General features: G+C 48.1%; 1 protein-coding gene across 1 annotated transcript in view; it reads right to left on the bottom strand.

The window, feature by feature from the left end:
• AFAP1L2 (actin filament associated protein 1 like 2) overlaps positions 1-19,191 on the bottom strand; it is a 49,052-nt gene extending 29,861 nt beyond the window's left edge. The window contains exons 1-4 of the mRNA XM_075717903.1: positions 19,112-19,191; positions 18,807-18,990; positions 17,900-17,958; positions 16,925-16,992 (exon numbers count right to left, since the gene is read on the bottom strand). Of these exons, the coding sequence (XP_075574018.1) occupies positions 16,925-16,992; positions 17,900-17,958; positions 18,807-18,990; positions 19,112-19,191 (391 nt within the window). The remainder of the gene's footprint in view (positions 1-16,924; positions 16,993-17,899; positions 17,959-18,806; positions 18,991-19,111) is intronic.
• Between the last annotated feature and the right edge of the window lie 697 nt (positions 19,192-19,888).

Genomic DNA, 19,888 nt, shown 5'->3' with positions numbered 1-19,888 from the left:
TATGAGAAGTAAGAATTAATTCTATGGGGGTCTATAAGATCCTCTGTGCAAGCAAGAATCGCAGCAGGTCCCAGCAGATGAATAGGACTAAAAACAGTTGGGAACCATAACACCATCTCAGGATTTTGAATGCTGGAAACCACTGTGTGATGTCAGCTAAAGACCCATCATGCTGTGGTGATGATGTATTGAACATGCTCATGGCAGAACCAGGCCGGTGGTTATCCAAAGCAGCCTGAAACAAATGGCTCTCCCTCCAAGCTGCATTGTTTTGCTCTCCTTATCTTAGCAGCTTAGAAATGAGAGCATGTAAAGAGGTGATTCCTGTAGCTAGGCTTGCTCTGCAGGGCAACAATCATAGGTGCAAGGAACTTGTTTGCAAAAATCAAATGGCTGTGGGCAGCAGGATGAGATCAGAAGTAGACAGAAGCCCAAGTCACAGGGCAGTGCAATTCTCAGAGATGCTTTTGAGAAACCTCCTTCCACAGCTATATTACTCTTCTCAACTCCTGCAGCACTTCTTCATGAACTCCCAATTACAACGTGACTCAAGTAATCTTTCAGGCACCATCTCAAATAAATACTCAGAAAATAGAATACTTAGAAAAAATCAGCCTACTTCATGGAAAACAGGAGATTACCTCTAAGGTTAAGACTGGCCCAGAAGAATTAAAAGACTTAGCCAAGGTCACTGTGAATGCCTCTACTGAATCCAGTCCTACTGGATATGACCTACTCCATCTCCTTACACGACATGGCCACGCACATGGGGTACCATTAGATAATGCAGCACAGCTCAGATCATGCTGCTCTTCTCCATGGCTGCAGCTATCAGTCACTGGATAAAACCATAAGGATTTTGCAACATAGGATCATAGTCAACAGAAAATTCAGATGATTTGCATCTGCAGCGAGTGGATGATCATCACTGAAAGGACTGAACTTTAAAGCATATAGAAATATCATGTCTTTACTGATGTAATAAGGACTTATAGGGGGTTACAACCAGAACTATCAGCTCCTCTTGCATGCACTTAAGTGGAGGATGAGAGATGTTCTCCCTCCTTTTACTCCAGGACAATGAAACCCTTTTTACAGAAACTCCTGGGCAGCCCTCTGACCAGAGCAGACTCTGAGGGCTGCAACTTCAGTTGCAGCAACAAGCAAAGCATTGCTTGAAACACAACTGATCTGTTTCAATGGCAATTCAGTAGCAGCACTGAAAAGGGCTTCTTTTGGCAGGAGTCTATGGCCTTTCTTTGCAGACAAAGTCTCTTGCATTGCACCAGTGTCTATCCTAGTTCATGTGAAGCTAGAGCCAAAAAATGCAGCAGCTTGCAAGGCCCCCATTGAGGAAGCACATTCCTTGCAAAAGAGCTGCCAATTTCGCCTGACACCAAGGTCAGTGAAAGGTAAATGACCATTAAACTAGATTATAGAAGCCATTCCTACCAATAACCACTGATCTTTGTCATTTTGCTACAATAACAACCTACATCTACATCTAATTACTTCATGTCTTGGTCTTATGAGGAAATGGAAAGACAGGCTCAGAATGAACTTTCATTCAAGTGTTTTAGTAACCACCGGGCAGGATTATATTAGACCATTTAATCTAAATTCAATTATTTATTTTATCAAGGTAGAGAGGCCCCAGCCACCGGACAAAAAACTGTAATAAGATACATACTAAAAGACAAACTTTTTCCTCTACTGTAATGAGAGGTGAAAGATAAGGAGTATCATTTGCTGACAGGAAACTAAGGCACAGAGAGATTAAGCGATTTGTCCAAGGATACGGGCGTATTCTCCGGCAGATCAGGAATACAGCCCAGTCTTCCTCTGCCCCAGCCTGCAGCTCCCACTCCTAAACCACCCTTCCTTGGATCCCAAAGCACCGGGAGATTTCCCACCCTCCTGCCAAAAGCAGGAGCTGTGTTTGGTACTTTTGGCTTCACCCCTGCTACAAGGGGCTGGGCTAAGCTGCTGGCAAACAGCTGGGATTCAAGCACCTGGTAAATACCTGCAGCCCTTGGCATGCCAAGCTTTCAGCTTCAAAAGCCTTGGAAAGTCCAAAGATAGTGAAGCTGATAACAGCGCTCTGATCCAGCAAGTGTCAGAGGCCACAGGAGCGGAGGGGCTCCGGAGGGGCTCCCGAGGGGCACCTCGGGGTCCCCATGCATCCCCAGCCTCCCCGGAGACCCTCCTCCATGCAGGACACCCCATGGCAGCCTTTCGGCCCCCATCTCCCACTGACCAGCCCTGGCTGGCAGCACTGGGATTCCCCAGGGGCTGCTTTGGCAGAAGGCAGTTCCTCTCTTGCCCTGGTTTCTTTTTTTCTTCGCTGCATCAAATCAATAGGGCAGCTGACGGGCGTGCAAAGAGGACAGGAGGGTACAGAGACAGCATTCAGGCTGCTGAATAGTGAGCGCTGTCAGCGGAGCAGGAGGACCCAGCCCAGGCCTCCTCAGCTAATTTGGAGTCTTACAGTAACAGTCGGCCTTTGCAAGAGGGAAAAGTCACCCACGATGACAGCTAGAGAAGGCCATTCTCCCCAGCTGTGAGGGAAGGCAGATGAGGGGATGGTGACAGCTGTAACAGCTGGATGACCCCCAATACAGGGCTCCCTTCCAAAACAGCAAAGCAGATCCTTCCTCAGGCAAACCGACCCTCCTCATCCTGCCGGCTTCAGGGTCTTGCAGAGGAGCAGTGAAGAAAAGGGTACAGCAATGCGTCGGCCCTTCTGAAGCAGTTACGGCTCCTCTGCCCTGCTCTGGATGCCGCTGGCTTCAGCGCATGCAGGCAATGTAACGCAAGGAAGGACACGTGGAGAACGGCTCGCCAAAATACAGCACTAGGAATAAGTGACATCTCTGTTGAACCCTGGAAAGCTGCTCCTCTGAAATGCATCCCCACCAGCACTCACCCAGGGTGACGAGCAGGAAAAAAAAAAAAAAAAAAAGCAGACAAGCATGGACTAATGTTTACCAGCTTGGTTTTGATCATCTGAAGCCAGCCTTTGCTTCCCACGTTTGCACCTGCAATGACTGGCCAGCCTTCCTTTTCCTAACTTTTCATGGGAAAAGAATAAAAAGCCCAACCCAATGTTGGCCAGTTGAAACTCCTCCATTTTTTCCACAGAAGAGTATTTCATAAATATTTGTAGAAAAAAGAAATCCCCCCACAGCAGTGTCAGAAGTGCTGTGTTTATCAAAGGGGGAAAAAAAATAAATAATAACAAAAAAAAAGACAAACCACCAAGCTTCCAGTAAACAATGAACTTTCTCATTATAGAATCACTGCTAGATTAAACAAAGTAAAAGGCAAAATTCACAAAACTGAGCCGAGCTAAAATTCCTCTGAATAAGAAAATTGTAAAATTTGAGAACTCCTATGGTAGTTTCCCTATTAAGCCAGACAAGTGTCAGACAGTTACAACCCCTGTCACAAAAGCTGTCTGATTTTCAGATATAATGAGTGCTCACAAGGAAGAAAGCAAGCAAGCAAACCATCCAGACTGCTTCTATTGATGTACCTAAAATCCAGCACCGCCTGGCTTCACACTCACGTTGGGAGCATTAGACTCCTCTTTGTTGCAAAGTATGAATCATGCAAGGAGAGAGGCAAACAATGTGTCTCACTGGTTGTGGGCTGTGAACTGTGCAGATGAACCCAAGCAGCTCTGCGTGGGCTGCTCTGGAAGTTTGAACAAGACTCGTATTGAGAAGGGGCAGCTCTAACCTAGGAACTCTGAACTTTAACAAAACGGCAGCAGAAAATGCACACAAAGCTTTTTTTCAGTTAGCTGAGCAAACAAGAGACTTCTCTTCCCTCAGCTGGAAGGAGGGAAACAGCATCCAAGAAAAATTAAGAAAAAAAAGGAAGAGAGAAGAAAAGGAAAACATGAAAATTACTGTGTTGTAAGGAGTTTTTACTGAGTAGTCTTGTATTTTAGTGCCATATTGCTTTATTATATGCAATAGAGGGTGTACGCATGACATCTTCCTTTGCAAAGGGTCTCAGTCTTGCCATGACAGCAGAACTGGTGAGTCATTGGAGGTCTCTCATCAGCAAACAAATTTGTTGGATGACATCTGAACAAAGCCGGCATCTCTTCCTTTTGTAGCATGCCATATTAGCAGAGTGCCCATCAAACTCAGAGGGTCCCCAAAGCTTTACTAAGCTACGGACTGCAGGTCTGTGTTCAGGCGCTTAGTGATGCACGCAGCATCAGCAAATGGGGACATATCACAGAGCGCCATGGAAAACCATGCTGGGACCGGGGGGTTGATCAGACTGTCACCCCAAGAAGTGCTGCATCCTCAGTGTGCAGGGGACCAGGTGACGTATCGCTTGTGCAGCATGGTAACTCCTGCTGGGGCAGAACCAAGCTAGGAAAAAGTCAGGGAAGCAACTAAAGAAATATCAGCATAGTAGCCAAGAGGGTAAGTAAGGATCAAACCAAATGAAGATAACCATCAACTAGAAAAATTTGGACCAAGTCAGGCAGTGCATGATTTTAAAGAGGGTCTTCTTTCTAAGGTAAATATCCCCAAGAGCAGGCCCTACAGGGCTCCCTTCCTAGCGGGGATGAAAACAATCCTGACAACTCTTACAAAGCAGAAATCATGTTTGCTGACAAGCCCTGGAGTTAAATCCTACACTGGCATGACAGAGAGACATAATTTCCTCCCAAGCTGCCACCACTGATTCCCTTCTTCCCCTACAGTCCTTCCTGCTGTTTTTTTCCTTTATTCCTGCAGTTTTCTGCTAAGATTGGGGTTTTTTTTCAGTCTTGTGAAGTTTTGCTCTCCTCTCCATCCCTTGATCCTTAGAAGACTCCGCATGGCTGACTTCACCAGGGAGGTTGGTGACCTGCAACTTAAAGGATATCCATTGTTTGCTATCTAACGTAATGCACAGCTATATCCAGGAAGGGGCTACTAAGAGGCGTCTGACCAAATAAAACAGCTGTTCTCAACAGAAAAAACAAACAAACAAACAAACATGCAAAAAACTCAACTACATGACACAAACACATGGGGTTCTACTGCTCAAATCCAGCATGAGGAGGCAACCCGCAGCCGCCTGCTCAGCCCAGCCTTGTTCTCCTCTGCCTTAATGCGGTCTCTGTTCCATGAAGGTGGCAACACGTGCTCCTGCACCTCAGCTCAGGTCTTTGCCAAGTCTCCTGGAGCCAAGTCTCTTTGGTTAGGGAGCATGATTGTAGTCAAAATGCTGTGGCAGACTTTTCATCATCCTTGTTCAACACTCTGCATGGCTACACCTAGAGGAAAGCACATTTCCATCCCTCTCTGCGTTACAGAATAGCAGCCAAATAGTGAGCACACTGCTGTCCTAATGCCTGCCAGAGCCTGTGGCCACGGGACCCCTCTCTCCTGTGGAAAAAGGAAGCCTGGGATACCATGTTTCCAAAACAGCAACAGGGAAAATCCAAAGTCCTAATGAGATTAGCTATCACAACGACAGTGAACGACAGCCCTGGAACAACACCCCGCAGTTTGTACCTCTTCAATACAAATAAAGGAGGTTAACTGCCAAAAATATTTGGAGATGGATTTCTTTCTCGCAGGCAAAGCACAAATTAAAGGAAGCTGCCAGATACACAGGGGGTCTTGTCGGTTTTTTTGAGAGGACATGCACACACCCTCTGAAGGCCTCATATCAAAGCATTTTCCCACCATTCCCTGTTGATTTAATGGCATCATTTCTCCAACGAACAATAGAAACATAACAGAAGGGGAAAGCAATTATGTTTGAGAAAGCAAAAGCAAGAGCTCTGGGGTCAGAAAGACAGGCACACAGCCCTGGAGTCCCCAGTCTTTTTCTTGCCATTTCCTCTGCAGCAGGAGCTCTTCGAGCCACGCTGGCCACAGCAGCCAGGGCTGGGCCTCTCTTCCTACAGCTGAAAAGCAGAATGACTACACAAGGCTACTGCATTAGTGCAGGGGAAAAACAGGTTTAAAAGTGTCCTGAAGTGTATCAGAGTAGGCTGGCAGAGCCTACTGCAACACCGTTATTGATTGCTAGATTTCTTTCTTAATAGTCCTGCTCAATCCCCTGTCCAAATATTGCATGCAGTCCTTAGCCATCCTCTTCAGGGTAACCTGGGAGCCCAAACACCAGGAAGGAGCATCTTCTCTGGAATCCCAGTGTATAATTGTCATCAAATTCACTCAGAAAAAACCCAAAACACCACCCAAACCAAACAAAAAATCCCCCACCCACCCCCAGTCTACAGGCATCACCAAGGATCAAAGCTTGCCTCCTTCCTAACAACAGGATCCAAAGCAAACTAACATTTACTAAACTTCACGGTTAGGAGGTGTGGAAAGGGAGGGCTTAGGAGTGACTACACAGTACTTCAGAGGCCAAATTACAAACCCTCTCCTGCCATGAGTCACCACTGCTCAGCCAGTATCTCCCAGCAGGGCTCCAGCATCTGCGACCGCAGGGCCACAGCTCCCACCCGCCCTCCCACATGCACAGGGGAGGGCACGGATGCCAGAAAGCGACCTGAGGACAGGGCTGGACATCCTTGCTCTTACATTCAAGAGATGCCATCTTTATTCCCCTCCCACACCTCCGACATGATGTTTCACTGAAGTCAGGCTGAAAGAGCAGCCTCCCAAGAGCAGGCAGCTCCCCTGTTCGCTACAGATTACCAAAGCAGCTGGGCACCACAGGAGCCGTTTTGAGACACACGCACCCTGTGGGGAGGCACCAATGTTGTCCTAACGCTGAAGCAACGCTCCAGAGAAACAGAGGCTCTGCCCTGCTTCACACACCAAACATCACTTCCATCACTCAACAGGTGAGTGGTTCAAATGTGGTTCAAGTTTTTGGTACCATTTGGCATCTGTTTCATTAAGCCATGTTGCCCAAGAAACTCCCAAGTATGTTCTTTTAGTAGACCTTCTCTGTCCAATACTCATAAAAACAAGTATCATCTGCGTTGGGGAAAACAAGTGTCACTCACAGGGAAGAGCCTCAGAAGGAAGACTCTCCCAAGCCACCCAATTTATGCAATGGCTGCACGCACATTACTCTTCCAACACAGGTCCCATTCACTGTGTGAAAGAAACATATCCTGCTAAAAACACAGATGACAATACTTGGAGGAAAAATGGTGATACAATACTTCTCATAAGCCAGGAGTGTACCGAGATAAGTGACTCGGTAATATGCAAGCCAGTGCAGAAACAGTGAAGATAAAGGGTCAGCGCGCCAGTGCCATGGAGACTGCTGGAGCTGCACACCATGGCACGAGGAGACACAACGCGAGCTCCCGTTTGTCTCCCGGCCCCACATGGTGTGATGGTCAGATTCATGGAGCAGGAATCAAAGAAGCCATGGACATCTACCTACTGAGATAAGCAACTTCTGCAGTAACCTACCTAACGGACAGCTCTTGGTTTGACTCATGGATGGACCTGTCCCACTGCTCGCAGCTGCTTTGCTGCACAGGGGAATCTCTTACGAGGTGTGGGAGAGGCAAGCACCAAAAGAGCTGCCAGGATTGAGAAATAAACCTTGTTTTACCACTCGGGTCACCGGAGAAGCCACCACCTGCAGCCTGGTTTGAGCCTCATCACTGAGCAGCAGCAAGTGAAACTGAGCTGCACAGGTGGGAAAGTGGAGGCTCAGGACGAGACAACCGTATCACACTTCTGCTGTCTTCCTCGGCGGGGCCCCGCAGGAGCCCGGGGGCTGAGGCAGCGCAGAGCCAGGACAAAGACTGGCGCTTCTTTTTTTCCATGTGAACTGGAAAACTTCTCCCTTTCTATCCTGACTGTGAGGCATGGGAAATGAAAGACAGCTCTCAAGCCAGCAAAACAACCATGTACCGGATAAAAAAGATTTTCTTACTTTGTCTGTCTTGCACTTTGTTTACATGAACGAGAGCCAGTTATCCAGACTCGGAACAATACTCTGCATTAAATCTCTGAAACCCATTACACAAATATGCTGAAGGTATCACTAATCCTATCACAGATTTAAGAGTTAGATCATTATTTTCATTGACCATTTCAGCAGAAAATCTGTGACAAGAAACTGCTGATGAATGAGTTCAAGTCCTTTCAGCAAATTCGGCTTTCTTGGAGCTTTTCTAAACTCATGTTTGACTCTTTCATCTCCCTCTTAACAGATTTGGGAGGCATCCTTGTAGCTTGGCCATAATTTACCCAGCAGGACATTTCTCTTTTCTCAGCATTACATGCCAATGAACACTTATGTCATCATCAGTAACTGAGGATCCCTTCCCACCCATGTTATTTGGGGAGTACTTGCATGCCCAAGGGAGCAGCACGAGCAGGCAGCAGTGGTTTGGAATCAGCAGCTCAGTGCCCAGCTCCCTGCAGCCAGGGCAGGCCATGCTGCCTTCACTCAAATCCACACTGCTGTTTTCCATTCAAAAGGTTAACATAATATAGTTAAGTGTTGGCACTAATAAATTAATAGTTTTTAATGAAAGTAATAACTTGAAGGAACTCTCTATTTACTTACTGCTAAGTGCAGCCTGGCTAGTCCACTGCTCTGCCTCCAGCGCTGGAAGCAATTCAGTCAAGGACATGATTAGCATCTTGCAAGCAGGAACTGCCCTCGAGATAGTTTTCCAGTACTCACAGGCATAAAGAGACACACATCCTCACAACTGCCAGCTAGCTGGTAAGGAACAGCCGCAGCCAACCCAGCAGCCTTCCAGTTTTGCAGAGAAGGTACCAAAAACCACTGGCTGTTCAACTTGCCCACAGCCCAGAGAAAAAGAGGCAGCAGAGACACCGCTTTTTGCCTACCTGTTCAGGGAGCAGTACATCTTGGATGTTGCTTAGGGAGGGATCATAGGCTGCCACTGCAAACATCTACTCAACCTTTTGGACTTTCCTTCCACCAATTCTGTACTTAAGCTTCAGCCCCAAAGGCAAAGCCGAGACTGCCGGGGAGCACAAAGTCATGGAGCTTTTCAATCTTCTCAGGTTAGGAAAAACATGAGGATTGCTTCTGTTGTGGTTTGTTGCAATTTCATTTGCTTTATTGTTATCTGCTTACCCAGGCTTTCTAAGAAAGAGACAGGCAAGTGAAGGAAAGACAAATGACTAGCAAAACACTCCCCATTTTTAGAGCTAAGCATATTTTGTTACAGAATCCACCAAAAACAACTAAAAAAGGGGGTGGGGTTTTTTGAGATAAAGTAAAAGTAATTTTGGTTTCACTTCCCCCCCCCCAAAAACAAAAGAGAGGGGGCGGGAAGAGGCTGGATCCCCAAAACCAGGCAGTTGCCCTGTCACCCTTACCTCTGAGGTGGATTCAAATCCTTCCCTTGACTGAAGGGATTTGCATTAGTTTTCTCTGGAGGCTGCTCCATCCACTTATGTTACTACAGAGGGGAAGGAGCATGGGCTCTCCCACCCAGAGGGTCCCCACCTCAAACAACAACTGGGACATAACCACTGCATGTCTCTTTCTGGTCCACTGAAAAGCTTCTACTTATCATTGTGCCTAGTCCTTCACCACTTGACTTTGGTTAAAAAGAAAAACAAGTATCATCTTTTGTTTGCCCCCAAAACAAGATTTCTGCCTGGCAGTCACCTCAGGGACAGTCATTTCTCTCACACTGGCACCAATGGGACTTTGCTGCCTACCCACAGTTGCTGCCTCCTGACACTCGCCTACATGAAAAACTACCCAAGGGGGAACGTTTGGCCTGGTAGCCAGATGGAAAGGGCAGGGAGCAGCGATTAGCTCTATCCCAGCCTTCAGCAGGGACATCTGTTAGCCTCCTGGGTAAGCTGCTGTACAGGTCGCACAATGCACGAAATGCTGACCAAAAGCCACAGGCACAAGAACTGCCAAGCTCTCAAGGGCTGCTCAAGCCATCAAACTCCTCAGCTCCTCCGTTGGCATTCAAGAAATGTACAATCTAAATTCCCCTCAATTTTCAATAACATGTGTCTGAAATTTCCAGGTGGGACAGGCCAACTCATGGTTCTACAAATTCCCCCTCCTGGGGGGCAAGGAAAGTACAGGAAACTGTTACAGAGATGTAGAAGAGAAACTGGATCTATAGGAATCTCTCCACAACAAGATAATACATTTCTCCACCCATGGTTATCCACCCTCACCCAGAGTGCTTCAGAGGCAATGCTCAGCATGTTCTACCCACATCTTCTGCATGCCTGTCTCAGGGTGTCATCTCAAAAGGGCATTTGAGGATGAGCGTTGCATGCTGGTATAAATCATAGAATCATAGAATCATTTAGGTTGGAAAAGACCTTTAAGATCATCCAGTCCAACCATTAACCTACAATACCAAGTCTACTCTAAGCCAATCAAGGGTAGACTAGACTAAAAAGCAGAAGACAAGTGAAAGCCCTGATGCAGGTCAGGACACCTCAGTGGGGACCAGTGAGTCTACCCCTAGCTAGGTGCAGGCAGATGTAGTGGGGGATAAAGGAGGGAGTGGGAGGAAGGGCAGCAAAGAAAAAATACCATGTGACAGCTTACATCCCTCAATGCTGCAGCATGCCCACCTCGCCGTGAGCAGGCCAGCGTGCTCACACAATGTGGCACCATGCAGAGCCCACACGGATCCTGTAAATAGCATCTTGGGACGGCATGGTGCTCACAAGCTCTGCCTCTCTGCTAGCTTAGGTATCTCTGGGCCTAACTGCAGACTCGCCTTTTGCAACACTTGATAAATTGATCCTGCAAACCTGGGAAAGGCTACTGTGCAGTTAAATACTTCAGACATTTTTCAGAAGTACACATTCTTCAATATTCACCCTTCACCACAGGCAGCCTTTTAGGCCAAAGCACAAAACTTCAGTGAAGGGGCTGATACCCTAAGCTTCAGTGAAGATACACACCCAGAACTGACTGATGCTCAGACTCTGGCTTCACAGAGACAATTTTTTTCTCTTTAACACACCTCACTGCATCTAGACTTCTGCTTCCCACCTTGGCCATCTCGCTTTTCAAATTTTCTACCCTATTTTAGGTAGCTGCAGGAACTTGCTCTCCTGGCTGACACAAGGCACACTACCTTTCTCACATGAGTCAGCAGCCAGCAACAGGAGAGCCGTTCTTTGTAACTGAAAAGGAATTAGGTGATTTTGAAGCAGGGGAGTGTTTTGGACTAGTTGGCTGACAGATAGCAGGAGCACTTCAGAAAAAGCTGCATTACGAGAAGCAAACTTCAAAAGGAGAAGCGACAAGGCCAGAGTGTTTGTGGCGCCTGAGGAAGTCATTAGAATTTAAAAGGGACACAGATTGGGCAAGTACACTAGGCTAAGAAAGATGAACTGCTACCAGAAAAAGTTTCTTTAGCTTTCCCAGTGCTCCCTAGTCCATATTAGAAATACAGTTTCATGAATATCTAGGTCTCAAAACATTTTTACAGAAAACCCCTGCAATTGCTGAAAACATGAGAAAGATGCCACCGTCAAGAACTAGATGCCTCCTGCTCCCATTTCTCTTTTTTGCTTATTAATAGCTGTCTTGCTTTCACCATTCCCAAACAGGAGAGGGTTTCTGCAAACCCCTCAGAGATAAGGTGCTTCTTAGAGGACTGGTTTTGTATATGGCACAGTTTCTCTTCATTGCAGTGTTTTTTTTGAAGGAAAGGCTTCCAAGGCTTTCAGGGTCTGTCAGCCCTGATGTTTGCTCTGTGGTGAATGACCTGTCAGGTCAGGAGTGCTACTCCAGCTGGAGAGGTGCAATGTTAGAGATCAAACTGAATGCAAAACTCGATGGTTTCCAGTCATCAAGGATCATTGCTAAATTTCTGCTGATTTGAGATCTCTGCTATGCCACAGGAGGTTTCGAATTGGGGATTCAAACAAACATGAGGCTGCAACAGCAAAACCGCAGCTGAAACCAGCGGAAACATTTGTTCTGGTTTTCCTGAGGAAGCTGAAGCAGCTTACAACAAACTCAACGTTTAGCCCCTTCCATCAGGAGGTCTCAACACTTCTGGGAGAGCAAAAGCCAAAGCTAGAGGTCTGCAATAAAACCCAAGGCCAAAAGATTTGCAGTTCTTGAGTGAAGCCAAAGCTGGTGTTCCACCAGGGCCATTTCCTCCCATCATCTATTCCCTACCTGAAGGCATTAATGCCCATTTTTCTTGACCCTTTCCCCTACAGTAGAGACTCTCTTGCTCCATGGTTCATATCCAAACAGTGACAGAGACAACTAAAATGAGTCAACAGCCCTCTGAAGGCAAACAGGGCTCACGTTGTCTCAGTGGGTGCAGGCGAGACATGGTGAGTCAGGCTGGAGGAATGAGCTTGAGCAGCAGCACCTGGCACAGCCCATCCCTCCAGACCACCCCACTCCCAGCTCAGTGGGTGACTGTGGTTAAGGCACTTGAGTTGCTTATCTGTCAAGTGTGCGTAAAAAAAAAAAAAATTGCTGGAAGTTTGGCAAGCTTAAACAGGCTTCCAGTAACACTCTGAGGAAGCTCTCAGGATGTCATAACACAAAGTATTTACTGAAAATTGTCTCGGCATTCAAATGCTCATTGTGAATTTAGTTCAAGCTGTGTTGGATCCCATCTGCTTCAGACTTGTGGATCCAACCATAATGTCAAAGGAATGGAAGTTTTCATCCTATGTCACTTAACCCCATGGGTCTCATGAGGCCTCTCTTTCACAAGCTCCTGATGCAACTTTGAGGGAAGCGGAACAATCTTTGTAGAAATGCTGCCACTCCTGAATGGGGACTCATCACAAGAAGGTATAGTAAGGGTGCCATATTTTCACAGACTGGCAAAGGCACCTTGCTACAGAAGCCAGGATACCACTTCAAAATTTGCTCCAGGAGGTATCGGTGGTACCATCAGCCTGACCCATATGCAAGCAGCCACCTAGGTATTTGGGCCATGAATCAAAGGCAACTGGACACACTGCTCACCATGCTCACCTCTGTAGTCAGTGGCTGGAAGTGGGTGTTCCTTAGCTATGTCAGCTCATCAGGCTGAGCAGGTCTACCTGGACCTTTAGACTTGCACTGGAAGTTGGAAGATTTGGTTTAGAATAAATTGGGTTACATAGAAAAGGAGCGTTCCTTTGAGAGCACAGAAATGCTTGGAGTATACATAAGATCTCGTTATTGCTGTGCAGTCACCACAGATACCTACCTGAGCTGTATCTTCATCTGGTATAGATCTATGCAGCCCCACTGAACCCTACCAAAAAAGTTTTAATTTACACACAGAGGAGAAGGATGCCTTCTTATCAGGAAACTCCAGTTTTATGCAGGCACAAACAGACTGCAGAAATTTCCCAATTCTTGTCAGATCCAGATGTCCAGCTCTGGGGATCCCAAAACACCAGAGAAAAACCAAGATGAAAGTGAAACAAATGCAAGCTGTATTTCATTGAAATGGGAAACCACAAACCACTCCATGTTCAGTGGGAAGCCCAAACTTTGGGATTTTGTTTGTTTTTAAGAAAGGGAAGACAGAATCCACCACCCTTCAATAGCCAATAACCCTACTGGGCTATTGGGGCTCTCCTCTAGGATGGGAGGGACTGAGGACCAAAACCAAGCTCAGATTGTGCAGCACCACAGGCAGCTCCTCTGCATACCAAACGCCAGTTCCTCTGGAGCTGCTCTCTCCCATTTACGTCATTCCCCTACATATACACGTATACATGCTACTACTGTTCCTTGGTGTAGGAGCACCCCCAAGACAGAAGCAGTGATCTCCGAGGCTCAGGCCTGGGGACCTGGGTTTCCTTGGCAGTACCATCACCACAAAGGCTGTTTATGATCAGAAATACCAGCCAGGACCCGAGGAACTTTCATGAAAAATACTTTTGTGCAGCTTCACTTAGAAAAAATTAAAAATAAACCAGCAAGCTCCTGATGGGTCAGGATTTTTTTTGGGGGGGAAGAGTCCAGCAGAAAAACCTTCTACTCACTGTAAGTGCAAGAAGATAACAGCATCAGACTTTTTCATGCCAGTAGAGTTCCCCTGGGCCAGATTCATCAGGGCAGCTCCGATGACTTCCTCCCAGAGTGGTGCTAGAAACCCCTTATAGCTCCTGGTTAACTGCACTAGCAGACTAGGTTTATGGCCCTTTTGCATTAGCCCCAAAGCAGCTGGGAATTACCAATAAATTTGGCCTGTGAACTCCAGCTGCATTACTGGTAATCCCTTACTCTCCCAGTGACAGGATTTTTAAGTTCACCTCCCATAGAGGCAGTGGTGTCTCCTCTGGCAGAAGGGTCAGCGCTGGCCAGGACAGCCTGGTGCAGCATCCCACAGGGGAACCTGCTTCGGTGCACAGTGAGGGTTCCCGCCTGGAGCTGCGGCCAGGAAGCCCCAAACCAGCCTCTTCCTGCACATCACAGACTGTCTCAGAAATTACAGGCTGCTGCAAAGAAGCACTTCCAGTGTCTCCTTTTTCTTACTACAGGAGGAAAAACCCCACTGGTGTCCTAACCTTCCTGCCTTCCTTCCCTTCTCCCACTGCCGACTATGGTTCCAGCAAGCACACCCTACTGGGGTAAGACCCAGCAGCTTCTGCAAGGGGCTTGGCCCATGCTGATATTTGGGTTAGGAAACAGCCACTGCATTCTCAGTCACCTTTCAGAAGACCCTGCGGACAAGGGGTCTTGCTCCAACCTCCCCATCATGCCACCCAACCAAGTATGAGCTGCTCCTGGTCCAACTGGTAAAAGTCACATCAGGATCCAGCCTTGTTGCAGAGGGATAGCCACAAGACCAAAAACCAACATTGAAAAACAAACAACTCCTGAACCAAGAGTCACAAGGCAACCCTAAACTTGTGTTAGAAAATATTTAGGCAGGATGTCTTGCTGAGCTGACACATCTGGTTTCCAGAAGGACTTCAGAAAGGAGCTGCGCTGAACAAAAACTTTTCAGGATGCCCATGAAAAGTGGGAAACGGGGAGCCTGGGACACACTGCTGCAGCATGCAATGAAGAGAGGACTCAGGGACTTGGCCTCGCCCAGGGAGCTGAAGGGCCCCAAGGGAGCCATCACCATGGCTATCCCCACTCAGCAGAGCTGTTAGACTTGGACATAATGTGAAGCAAAGTCCTCTGGCCCTTGCATGTACCAAGTACAGCAGGTGGGTGATCTGAAGGCTGTGTTAAATTCATGTATTTCCCTCAATCCATGACTAATAAGCCCATCTTTCAGCAACTCAGAAAGGCAGACATTTACAAAATGCTGTACTGTTGCAACTGGCCTATTTATGGCCCTGATTCAACTAAAGAAGTCAAGTGTGTGGTTAACTCCATCCCTTGACAGCACATCCTTGCACACACAACTCACTTATAAGCAAGTCTGTGACGGGATCTGAGCCTGTGCCCAGGCCAGGGGAGGGAGTCTCAGCAGTAAAGCTTTAGGCATGAGCAGGCAGGAGCATGCCTGCACCTTCCCAACTGGCAGTCAGTTTAAAACCTCCCAAAGCATCCCAACCAGCAAGCAGAGAGGAGAGAAGCTCCCGAGATGTACACTGTGCTCATTCCTAACACATTTCACCTTCCAGTTCAGGCAGGAAGCAGGATCCAAATTTTCAGTAGTACAAAAATATCTTTTCTTTGGCTCGCTACACTAGGTGTGGCCTGGGAGCACCCACTAGGCAAAAAAACTGGCTGGTACCTGCACCAACGCAGCCCTTCCTGCACTCTTCCCACTCAGACGGGCATCCCTTCTGCCAAAAGGGGAGAAGCAAGTAAGCAGGATGCATTTTGTCTCTTGCTTACCTAATAAAAAAAATAGATCATAAGTTATGGCTGGTTTCCAGGTCCTCATTATTGTTCAAGTAGCATTAACAAAGGCAAGAAGGCAAAGGCAGTGTGTTCCCAGGGGAGCTGGAAACACCCAGCTGTTCCCAAAATAGAGGCAGCTTGGCGAGTCACAGCTGGAGCACAGCCGGGACCCTCCTTCCCGGCGCTCCGCTCTCCCAGGCAGTGCTGCAAGCAGCGGGTCAGGAGGTGCATTCCTCTGACAAAAATACTATGAGAAAAAATGACCAAGCAGCAGCCCCAGCGCAGCCCCCCGCAGAAGCCACTGGAGCTGCACTGGCTCTCTTCACCTCCGTGGTGGCATTGGGACTGATGGACCCCTGGGAAAAGGGCTGCTTCTCATGAGGTCCCCGCAGAGCGTCTGGCACTGCCTGTAGCCCTGATGGGATGCTGCAGTGCCGAGAAATTGTGCTGAGATCCTAGCTGCGTCAGGAAGAAGGGAGATACATAGCAGCCCTCATTATAGAAAAAGTTAAAAATAAAAAAACCCTGCAATCAGCACAAAACCCAACAGTAATCAGCTCTTCACCATAGGAACAGGTTTAGTGTTATGGCAGCCAGACAACTGGGTCCTGTAGGCTAGTGTCCTTCTGGTAACCCTGGGAAAACCATTGGCTCTTAATTACAAATCTGGGGGAACGTCAGATATTAGTGTTTGTACTGCCATGTTACATCTTGGCTCTGGCTACGGCTTCCCTTGGCTCCCAAGGTGCTGGAAGACAAACATGTATTTTCTTTTCATTTCAAGATAGCTGAAAGCCACAGCCCGAGCAATGATGAGAACTGTATGTGATTAGGAATAAATGAATAAAACATTCTTAAAAAAACCAGACAGAAATCCCCTGGCCTTAAATCCCAGACCAGGACCCTGGGGAGCTAGAGGGATGCAGCAGTGGTAGAAACCATTGGGCCAGCAAAGCTTGAACTGATACCGGGTGCTCCACAGCACAGCAGAGCTGCTGCGGCGGCAGCAGCCCGCCTGTGAAAGAGCCAACAGGGCTCAGGGCACACGTCGGTGTTTGAGGGTCTCAACACAGCAAGTTTTGGGTCTCAGCATAGCGCACAACCCTGACCAGACGCGACAGTGAGTCTTTACTGAGGTGCTGCCAGTATACCTTACAGAGGCTGTCTTCCACCCCGGGGTACACTGCCTTGCTGAGGGACAGGCTCAGGCTTTCCAGGCGTTGCCTGCACGACCACACAGCCCCACATCAGCTGCTGTACGACCCCCCCACGGCCAAGTTGCACATGACATACTCGCTTTGTATTTCTTGTGCGGGTGCAGATTGATTGTGCCAAGCCACAAGGCACGATGCAGACTTACTGCTTTGAGGTCTGGCAGATTTGGGTTACAACCAGTCAGCAAGCCCTTTTTAAAAGCTGGCTAGTAGCAGCGACTGTTTGGCCCGAGCAGCGTGTCCCACAGGTTGCACTTGCAGCATGAGAAGGAGCCCTTTCCTTTATTCACTTCCCATTTCCTGCCTGTTTGCTTCGGCAGCAGCAAACTCCCTGTTCTCATAGTGTGGGTGGGATATATGGAGAGGAAAGGAGCAATCCCTCTCCACTGTACTTCTCCTCCACCCCTCCTCATACAGTAACAGGACCACAAGCCATTTCATCCTGACCCTTCCAGGAAGGTGGAAGCTTACAAACACAGCCCTTCTGCTTTTCCAAGGAAAAAAAGCAGCTTTTCCAGGGAAAAGCATGGAAAGAGACAACAGCACCAGCAAGCAAGGCTGGACGTGCAGTTACCACAAGAAATCAATGCAGTAGCGCAGGGGGAACTGCCCCCCCCGGGTAAATGGCATCCCCAGGCAACTTTGCTCATTTAGAGGAGATTAGCTGCCGGATCATGCAGAAGGAGGAGAGACCTAGCAGAGTAACCCAAGTCTCCCTGCTCTGATTTTGTTATTCTAGGAGAAAAAGGGACAGGAGGGAACGTGGGAGGCTGCAAAACAACCACCCAACCCTGAGGGTGCGGGGCCAGGCTTGGCTCAGCCCCTCTGTGTCACAGCACAGGCTGCATGCCTACCGCAGCAGGCTACCCCGCTCCAAAGCAGCCCCAGGAGCAGCCCTGGTGCTCTCTCCCCCTTACCATTGTGCAAACACGATCAGAGTTACGTTGCTGCAGGCTGCAGCTAGTGCAAGGAGCAACTGAAACGGTCAGAGCTACACAGGCAGCCTCCCCATCACCTTGGGTGCTGTGGGCTGAACGCAACCAACCCTCTTATCTTGCCTGCGAGCACTGCAAATCTTCAAAGCCCATCCCTGTGCAAGCCTTTTTCCACGCTTCTCTCTCTGCCTTGAGCTCACATACAAGGTTTTTCAAGGAAAAAATGCAAGCAAATATAGCCCAGCAGTTTGATGCTTCATCAGCGGTTTTCCTGAACCAGCTCCTATTGAGCACCTCACAGCTGAAACCTGGCTATCTGTGTCAGCAACCAAGCCCGAGGACAGAAAAGGAGTGTAGGGGGAACCCACCATCTCTGGCCAAGATCTTTTGTGCATTGGTTTCTCCTCCCGGCCTCTGCAGTGTTCCAGCCTTTCTGTTTTGTAAATACACACACAGCGCCAAATGACTCAGCTCGCTGCTTCCCCTCAGGATTTAGGGCCGAGATACAGGCAGCGGTGCAGGGGAAGGTGGAGGGAGCGGTTTTACACCATATGAAAACAATGTCATTTGTTTTGCTGGGCAGACTCTCACTCTCTGACAGGAACGCTCCCACTGTAGAAAAGCCAAGCATGGGAGCCATGCGGCATCGTCTGCGAGCGGCTGCGCAAGGGCCCTCGCAAGGTGCATCCTGCACAAAGCTACAGAAGACATCTGGGATCCTGCCCGACCAAGTCCTCCAGCAGCTTTCCTCCAACACAGCTGTGGGTGTCAAAGACACTGACTCAATATACTGTAATTTAAAACAAAACTAATCTGTTCAGTTGAAAGAATTGGTTCTCCTGAAGACTTACTCCCTTTCTCTCTCCTCCTGAAAAAAATCAGAGATTACCGAGCCTTTGGCTAAGAACTGCTTTGCTGGAGGGATGGAAACCTTGACAGTGGTGACACTTAAGGAGTAACAGATGTGCCTTTCCACTAGAAGTCCCTCCTGCCCAGCTGAACTCCAGTACGCGTAGGAGACCCGATGTGCCAGATCCTCTGGCGAGGAACATCCCAGCCACACTTCCAAACCTCTAAAAATAGAGGGCAGCCAAGGAGGATCAACATGGCAAACTGTGCTTGGCAGAGCTGGAGGGCAACCTGGCCAGCAGCTCTGCCCACATCAACGATGGCTGGCCAGGGGTGGGAGCTCACCTTTCGCTCATGGCAAAGGAACGGAAAGTGGCCACTTGCAAGTGCCTCGGAAGCAACTGACCTGCCAAGAAAGACTTCATGTTGAACCGCCCAAATAAATAAATAAAAAGTGAGCGTGTTTCCCCTCCAGCCAAGCAGAACTGCTGATGAAACCACCTTTCTGCATGACACATTTAGCAGTGCTTCGAGGAAATCAGGGAGGCAGTAAATCCATTAGCACAGAAAAGCCTCTCTTCCCAGCCCTGACAGCACACTCAACATTTGAGATTTTCCTCTGTAGAATAGCTTAAGAGCCACAAGTTCACAGACACCTGGAGTGTGCCAAAAGTAGATCCAGCACGATGGGATGAGTGTTCATCCATGCAGCTGTGTCACGTGTTATGGGAACACAGGCCCTGCTCCAGAAAGCTAAAACTCCCTTGACCGATACAGATTGTGCCTCTATGGAGAAGCATCATAGGATGGTTTACATACTCTTTTGTTTAAAAGTTCCTCCTCTGTTACTAAGGGTGTACCTAGCACAACCAGCTGCTAGGGCTGGAGTAATGCATGCTCCATCCCAGATTTCCCACTGATCACAGAAATCCCTGCAAAGGGACCGTGCACTGTGCTGACAACTGAGAGATTTCACTACTCCCACAGCTGAGGTGGGCAGGCACCCCTGGAGACTGCCTAATCCAAGACCCTGCTTGGAGCAGGGTCAGCTGCAGCAGGTTACTCAGAGCAACCCATTCCAGCTTCTGGCAGCTCTCACATGGAAAAAGCTTTTTCCTCACA

The sequence above is a fragment of the Pelecanus crispus genome, chromosome 10 (genome assembly GCF_030463565.1).
Source record: "Pelecanus crispus isolate bPelCri1 chromosome 10, bPelCri1.pri, whole genome shotgun sequence".
In the NCBI taxonomy this organism is placed as follows: domain Eukaryota; kingdom Metazoa; phylum Chordata; class Aves; order Pelecaniformes; family Pelecanidae; genus Pelecanus; species Pelecanus crispus.
Note: the sequence above shows the minus strand (reverse complement) of the source record. Positions and strands in the feature narration are given on the sequence as shown.